This window comes from Vigna radiata, unplaced genomic scaffold (genome assembly GCF_000741045.1).
Source record: "Vigna radiata var. radiata cultivar VC1973A unplaced genomic scaffold, Vradiata_ver6 scaffold_160, whole genome shotgun sequence".
NCBI classification, from domain to species: Eukaryota; Viridiplantae; Streptophyta; class Magnoliopsida; order Fabales; family Fabaceae; genus Vigna; species Vigna radiata.
This window is the reverse complement of record NW_014542361.1, coordinates 865,612-874,322: the sequence shown is the minus strand read 5'-3', so window position 1 is coordinate 874,322 and position 8,711 is coordinate 865,612. Positions and strand designations below refer to the sequence as shown.

General features: G+C 32.3%; 1 protein-coding gene across 1 annotated transcript; it reads right to left on the bottom strand.

The window, feature by feature from the left end:
* Positions 1 to 2,074: 2,074 nt before the first annotated feature.
* LOC106779733 (probable Histone-lysine N-methyltransferase ATXR5) lies at positions 2,075 to 6,108 on the bottom strand. The gene is made up of 6 exons (XM_014667914.2): positions 5,562 to 6,108; positions 5,378 to 5,458; positions 3,278 to 3,507; positions 3,046 to 3,146; positions 2,755 to 2,967; positions 2,075 to 2,555 (listed from the first exon to the last, which is right to left on the bottom strand). The coding sequence occupies exons 1-6, from the start codon at positions 5,917 to 5,919 to the stop codon at positions 2,396 to 2,398; spliced, it is 1,143 nt and encodes a 380-aa protein (XP_014523400.1). The 5' UTR covers positions 5,920 to 6,108; the 3' UTR covers positions 2,075 to 2,395.
* Positions 6,109 to 8,711: the final 2,603 nt, after the last annotated feature.

The following is an 8,711-nucleotide window of genomic DNA, read 5'->3' as shown; positions in this document are numbered from 1 at the left end:
TGAATTTTGCCGCCGGGCGGTTCCTAGACTCTTCTTTTCTTCAATTTTCTTCCTCTGTCTTGAGTCTAAGACCTCCATCTTCAATCCCCATCTTCACTTTCATCAAAATAGCTTCAAAACAATGCAAAACAGGCATAATATCGCTAAAAACAGCTTTTGACTCTCGACTGATTCATTTATTGGGTTTTACTTGATTTTAAGCTCATTATAAGTCTTAAAGGGTGTAATTTGGTCTAAAATGACATATGAAAATAACTGTTTTTCAACCGTTATCAGAAACCAACCCCATCGGTATCAATACATTGTGATTGCCAATTGGCAATAGCTATAGCTAAAAACAAGAATTACAATGGAAAGAATAGACATATACAATTGAGACACAATTTCTATTGATTATGTGAAGTCAGAACAGTATCTAGCGGATCCTCTGACAAAACCCCTCGGAAGACAAATGATATTAAAAACATCGAGGGGAATGGGACTTAAGCCACATGTAAACAAACAAGTGATAGTAACCCAACCTTTGTGATTAGAGATCCCATGAATAAGGTTCATATGGGTAAAAACAGGTCACTTGTTAGTTCTGATAGCACTAATATTGATTTTAATCAATTATGTCCCTTCCTATGGTGTGTGTGTGTGTGAAAGTGCTAAAGACTGCATTTTTGAGAGGTTAAAATTTGTCACTAAAATTCTATGTGGTGAATAGCTTGAACAAAGTTTTTAATGATTTTCATATCCCTTATGGGTGGTGTATGATTTGTAGCATACACTTGGTGAAATCACCTATATGAGTGTCGAGTAGGGCCGCTTGCATGAGATCTTGGCATGATCTCTAGAGCACTCATGAATATCAGGCATGCACATGGCCTACTAAGCGCAACACAACGATAACAGCAAGGATTGTGGGGGCGTATTGTGATTGATAAACCTCTAACACACGTCAAGTGTCTTTGGTTCATATAGCTTGCTATACCAACTACATTGTGTGTTAAGTTTCTCAATCTAAGACTGGTTCATATAGCTTGCTATACCAGTTTTGATGCATTACATCCTATGAGACCCAAAATAAAAGTTTCTTGTCTTTCTTTTAATGTTTGAACTATTTGAGTCAAAGACTATTTCTTTCAACTCTATTTTGCAATATGTGGGGGATTGTTATAATATATTATTATATTGCAAAATATGAGAACGTTGCATTGCAACGTTAATATTTCCAAACGTTAACTTTCTTAATTTACAACGTTTATTTTTTTAATTGGCAAACGATAATGTTTTTAAATAGCAACTTTAAATGATTTTATTGTTGTAACGTTAAAAGTCTTAATGTTTTTTAATTTATTTGATTTAATTGATTCCTCCCTAGCTCTATAAATAGAGAGCATTTCTCTCATTCCAAAGACACACCAAAAAATCAGTTTTCTCATTTTTCTCTCTTCTCAATTTCATTCTTTAGCTCTTTTCCTTTTCTAAAAATATTCTGGTTTTGTTTCTATACTCTTTTAAGAGTTCCTTGCTAGTTTTGAAATTCTGAAAAGTTCCTGTTGTATCTTGGGGGTCTTGCTCTACACACCGCGGATAAGTCCTTAAGGACAGTGACTCTACACGCCTCAGGAAACTTTGTTCGTGATTTTGTCAGCTTTTTACAACAATTCCATGGTATAAAGATCATACAAATCACATAATTATAATTTACTAAATGTATGCGTGCTCCATAAATTCTAAGCTAAATTTCAATGAAGACTATAACAAAATATCAATTGCGGAATTTCCAGCATGAATTTCATTAGGAAATTGAAATATCTGCCTAATAATGCTCATTTAATCTGAAGGTAAGGTGTGCATATAAAACATAGAAAATGCATGCCCAACCTATCTTTTGAATACAAGAAAAACCTTTAAATTAGAGAACTCTAAATAAGTATTTTAAAGTGTATTCATACTTCTCATCTCTCTAGGCTTAGGTTATACAAAACAGGATTGACCAATATATATTTCATTCAAAACCAATATTCAAAGGAATAAAGATAAGGAAAACAAAATAAAGATCTAACGCAATCTCTTCAAAGTAAAGACTAATGATCCTTTAAATGACTTAAAATTGTATTGATGGAAAAAAAATGTATATCTCATCTTCTGAGATATAACCTAAATGAACAAAGTTTCCTAGGTACTCTATTGATCTCTATGCCGCATAATTGAGCAGCTCTACAGCGTAAATTACAACGAATTTCCTATACCGATAATTTAGGAAGAAATTTGTTGAATCTACAAAACCAATGAGTTGAAAATTTTAAGAATATAAATAAAATCCTTTCCCGAGGATCTAAAGTTGCATCCCAATTCTCCCTCAGTAGGCATTTTATGTCTTTTAGTAGGTATTTATGTCGTTCACTTAGACAAAATGATGAGTCGGGTAATGATACTCGTAACCATTGTAATCATAATAAAGCCTTTCTCCCTTAGAAATGTCACGAGTAGCAACCAAAAAGACCCTGCATTCACCACCAACATTGTATCTTACACATTTGCAGTTTCGTTTCTTCCTACCTTCCCTGCATAACAATTGGTTTAGCGTTAAATACAAAAAATTAAGAGTTACTAATGCCAAACAATTTATACATTGGAGTGCAAGAAGTATGTCAACATGAGAGAAGGAATCTTAAGTGAAATTATCCGTTTAATTTGTTCCCCCTATACTCTTGTAATTCTTTATGTTCAAGACTTGGTAGGAGATAAACAAGACAAGCTTACTGTGTATGATTGTTTATGCCACTTATAAAGCGAGCGATGTTTCCACGTTTATCAGCACAGATAACAAGACTTTGACAACTTTCTCTTCCAAGAAGAAGGGTCATCATGCTGTCACAATCATCACGTTCCCGGTTGTGAAGGTAATCCACATCGCCAGTGTATTCAGCAACAATTGTCATATCCTTGATTAGGTCATCAGCCTCAACAGTATAGCTACAGCACAATCACGAAAAGTCATTAAGATATCATAAGTTGATTTCCTATTTCACGGTGATGAGTTCAAGATCGTACCCTTGACACGAATCATAAACAACCATAAAAGGAGGGAATTCGCCTCGTTTAGACATAGCAATACAGTGTTCCACGGTCTCCAAGTCTTCCTTGGAAAGAATCTAAGAGCAAACAATAAAACATTTAATCAAACAATAACACAAGGGAAATGTGCATACTTAATTAGTTAGCCTGTTAGATACTGGTCCATTTCTAGGGGTACAAAATCTATAGAAAAATGATTATCTGAAACCTGCATGTCACCGTTTTCCAGTTCGGCTCGATTCGCAGATCTAGGAGCCATTCCCGGCAAGTATGTGAGGTGATCACAGAATTCTATATTTAATGCTGTTAAAGCAGTAGCAAGGGAACCCATCTGTTTCAATCTCTGAGCAGGATCTTTTGTAGGAACAAATGGTAACAATCTCCTTTTTTTCTTATGTAATACCAGAGGTCTTGAACGTTTCCTACGCTTCTTGGCATCTAGAAATTGAAAACAACAAATCAAGAAAATAAATTTCTAATCATATATCATGAGTTTAGGATTATATAGATATTCAACATATTTAAGGCATAGGTATACTGAAAAGTTCCCGCTACAAACTACCTGAATATTAAGAATATGATCATATAAGTTGAAGCAAAGTATTTTTCTTTTGCCTCCTTTGCTAAGAAAAAACACCACACAAAGATTCATGGTACATCCATCCAGTGTGAAGTAAAAACAAACATGAACTAAGAAGTGTTTGCTAGTCTAGCAAACAAAAGAAAACAAGTATATATTTCATCAAAAAATTAAGCAAATATTGAAATTAACATGCATAATTTATTCTGCACCCTTCATTACATGTAATGAATAACTCACTTAAATGCAGAGTGTACGAAATTTTTTCCATGAAGCCAAAATCTTTCTAGTTTACATGAAAAGTTGTTGTAGTAACTTTATCTGTTGCCAAATGACATCGTTTTCAAATCAATCTAAATCTACAATATATCGTTTTCTATTTCCACAATCTACATATAAATCATGACTCCACCATTTATTTTATTTTTCTCGTTCTTTGGAAACATTAACTATGCCGTCATTGTACTTTTACTTCTCAACTGGGGCTCAAATTAATCCATTCAAGTTATGCTGCAAAAAAGAATAATATCATGACATTGATTAAGAAAACATCAATTTCATACACTGAAATTTGACCTGCTATTAATTTTGTTCAGTCTTAGCTGCAATTTATATAAACATTAGGAGTTTCACAGAACTTTTTAAATTAAGCATACAAAGCCAAGGGAAGTTACAGTTTAGAGTTATGCATGAAAGAAATAAATAGGTCTAGTATACTTCTCTACAGGCATGAAGTAATATATATGTGTCTTAAAACAAGTGTGAAAAACTACCTAATCCATCATCCACACAGAATTTGCAAAGACAATTCAAAAGAGGATTATCATTTTTACTGTTTAAGAACCCCGTGAGAAAAGGCTACTGTAATTGCTACTAAACCTTTAGGCATTTGATGGCCTCTTTTGCCTTCAAACAATAGGTTTCAGATAGACATTATTGCATGAGGCAGATTGCCCCAAAATCTGCAATCTCAAAAAATATGAATCTTTTCATTCGCTTCACCTGTAACTTTCAAGTTCTCATGCCAAAGAAAACAAAATACGAGTCTTCTCGTCCAATATCATGTTTATTCAATTCAATCTTAATGTCAGGATCATGAAAAAGAAAGACATAATAAGAAACAAAAAATAATTTTAATGATACATGTTCATTCAACAAACAGCCACAATAATTGAAGTTACCATTAATTTTCTATTTATGATATCTTCAAGCACAGCAAATTCAATTTAACCATCCATTTGGTAATGTCATCAATAAACACCATAATCTAAAATAAATCAAACTATAAGTTTCCAGAGCTCTGAAAACATCAGTACTCCCATATCCAAAAAGAAAAAATTGCAACAACATTCCACAAGGCTCAAGTCTATTAAGTCCCACCCAAGCATGCATGCTGCATTCAGAGAATGTTAGTACAAATTCCAAAAGATCATTATATGGACTCATTATATTGCATATCACTATTAAACTTCAAACACAAAAGCTAAATAAAACACAATTCGTGAGCCGATCTTTTATGTCCAATTATTTTTTTCATATATGAATGACCGAAAACCAACACTCCACATTACAACCACAAGCCAAAAGTAAATGGGAAAACGCAATTCAATTCACTCAATGCATATTGTTCTCAAAATGATTGTTCAAAGAAGGATTTTGAAAAAAGATAGAGTAAATAACAGATAACAATCAGAAAACAAAAGAAACATGTCTGTAATTAATTATTACCCTGAGAAGAACTCTTGTCATCAGCATAAAAATAACTCCTTCGAATCCCGAAGAAATCAATTATCCTCTTTTGCGAGAAAGCTGAAACAGGCAGACACAATGCCACATTCATAATATAAAAAAACAAGGTTCGACAAAACACAGCAGAAAGAAACACGTAAGGAGAAGTAAAAGAATCCCTTACACCGCACTCTCTTTCCTCCCTGACACTTAGGACAAAGCCACGATCCAATCGGAATTCTCACGACAATCGGCCTCACGCATTTCATGTGGAAGCCTCTGTCGCATTTGTCGCAGAGAAGCAGCTCGTCCGACAGCTCACCGGAACCGCATTGCTCGCACAACAGGTCACTGTAAGTCTCTCTTTCCACCACCGCGTACTGGGCGCGCGCCATAATGTCTGACATCAGCCGGTACTTCTTCGCCGGCGGTGAGTCATCATGGAGCTGAGGCGAGGACTCGTTGAGCTGGAACGGCGCCTGCGTGCGGCGGCTGAAGCCAACGTGCCTCTGAGCCGTAGGCGAAGAGGTGGCTGGAGGCATGGCGGATTGAAAAATTTTCGAAACCAAAAGTGCAGAATTGGAATTTATATTTTCGAGGAAACCGTTTTCCTGAGTTGGAGAGGGAGAGGAGAATGGTTGTGAGAACTGTGGCAACCAAAGGAAGGGGAAATAAGAAAAAATAAATAAAAAGTAAAAAAATAATTAGGAAAATAATCACCCAAATAGATTTGTTTCTGTGTTATGTTTATTTGTGCTTCTTCTTCTTTCTCTTTTCTACTCGCTCGCGGGAGAGAGTGTAGCTACGAGCCATGACGTGGAGCATTGTTAGTGGTGTTGTTGTCATGCCTAAGACCCTTGCACTAATTTTCATGATACATTGTTCCGAATTTTTCACCAAGTCCTAGCCGTTTCCGCAGATTAAGACTGAAATGCCCCTGTTAATCGGTCAACGCTCATCTGATTTTATTTTTAATTATCTTTTTTTCTGCAAATATGGTAGGTATTAAATTTTAAATGAGATATACATTATAATAGAAATTGTATGCACAAAATTTTATTTAAAAAATAATTAATAATTCTACGGCTATAAAGATTTCATTTCTCTTTTGAATTTTTTTAAAGAATTTTTTTGTTTAATTTAAAACAACATTACTTATTTTATTATTATTATTATTATATATTTATATATTTTACTTATCTTAATTAATTACTTATTTACTTATTATGATGTATAAACAAATATAAAAATAAACATATATAATTTTTTTATTAAAAACTATTGTCATTAATTTATTGCATTTCTTAATTTAAAAAACACTTAAAAAAACGAACTGGAAGAATATATTATATATTCAGAAGCTTTTAATGCTCTTCTTCATTAATTATATTTATTTATTATACTCTCTGATATCATAAATGAATTTCATTAGATAAGAAATCATATTTCTCTTTGTTTATAAAAGCATTTTAATGCTTTTTTAACCTAAATTTAAATAAATACTTCAATCTTTCTATATTTTTCATATAATATTAAGTAACTTACGTTATTGTTAATTTAATGTATATTTACTTATTATAATATCTCCTTTCTATCTTATCATAGTTATTTTTCCTCTTTATATTAATTAAATCAAGGATACCATAAAAAGCATGTTTCAAAAGTTTAAAAAAAATGATAAAAAAGGATTTTTATTTTTAAAGAAAGTACTCTATCAATCTTCCTTGAATGTTTCAACAATAAGTATTAAAGCATTTTAGAAAGGAAATTCAATCATAATAAAATAAAATAAAAAGGATAATAAAAACTTTAGAACAACTTTGTTTCCATGTATTAAGATTTTTATATTAGGAGTAGAGTATAAATAGACTTGAAATGATCATTATAAAAAAAATAAAAAATTTAATGATAATGGAAGTCCAATAATTAATTATAATTTTATCTATATATTTTATAATTTTTTGTATTTTTGTACGAAACACAAGATCTTTTAAAAAATTGACCGTTTAAATAATTTAGGTTTTGTAGTTTAACAAAAGTATAAAACAAAATAACGCTGTGTATAAAAAATTGTTTTAAAAAAATAGCGTCTAAAAGAAAAATATTTTGTGATATTTGTTTTAGACAAAATCAAGATTATTAACAACATTTTTAAGACATTATTGTTTGATGAACTCAATTTATGAACAACATCTAAGAAAAAAAAACATATCTCTTTTAGATCATTCAGTAGATGATATGAGTAACAAGCTAGTGTTTTATGAATAAAAAAGTTTATTTCTCTTATAACACTAAACTTAAATGAAATTTTATTCAAATATATGACCGTTACACTCAAATAGTCTTTCATAAAACATAATGTTTTACACCATCTGACAATCAAATATATGTATGTTGTACCAAACGATGCATTGATTAATGACTTGACACATGATAAAATGTTTTACACACACAATACGACCTAATGCTTCTCAATGTTGAAAATATTAAATGCATGTATGATAAAGTTCTTTGATGCTTGTACACCTTGTTCTTGGTATTTATGCAAATCACTAAAGCAGGAAGATATTATCAGAATCATTGCATCAAAGAAAAAGACGTTGCGAGAGATGAAAAACATTCTAGGAATGTTTCCCTAGAAGCCTTATGTTCTGTCACATCGTACAAGCTCAATTTTGCTAAAGGCTATGATAAAACTTTAAACCTTTACAAAGTAGAATAAAGTCCGACTTCCCACCTAAAGGCTACCTGCTCTCCTAAAGTCAACTTCTCGGTCTAACGGTCAACTTTCAAGAAAACCTATATATAGTAGAAAGCTAGAAGTGAAGACAGGAAAAATAAGATTGTGAACTTGTGAGCGTTAAGACTACTGTGCTCAAATATCGTTTGAAGTTGAATATTTTTCTAGAATACAAAAACCTTAGCATATCATAGAATTCTTTGTATTTATTATATCCTTTCTTTGACATCTATCAATATACACATTTTCCTTATAACACTGTTTGTGGTATAAATTCTAAAGGGATTTAAAACACTTGGTGTTTAACTCAGTTGAGTTAAATAATCTAGACATTTTGTCCAGGATTGAAACCAGAAGTTGTAAACTATGAGTGGTTAAACTCATAGTCGTGTTGACTAGGTGAACCAAGATTGGGAGAATACTTGTTATAAATATGGACCGATAATGTTACTATGGGTTTACAGCTGACAGATCGAGTATGGTGAAAAACTAGGATGAAAGGACCGAGCGATTGACGTGCCAGAGAGCACCTCATGACCGTTCAGTCTTTATAACCGTTGAGCAGAGTTAAGGCGCAATTAATGTCACAACGGC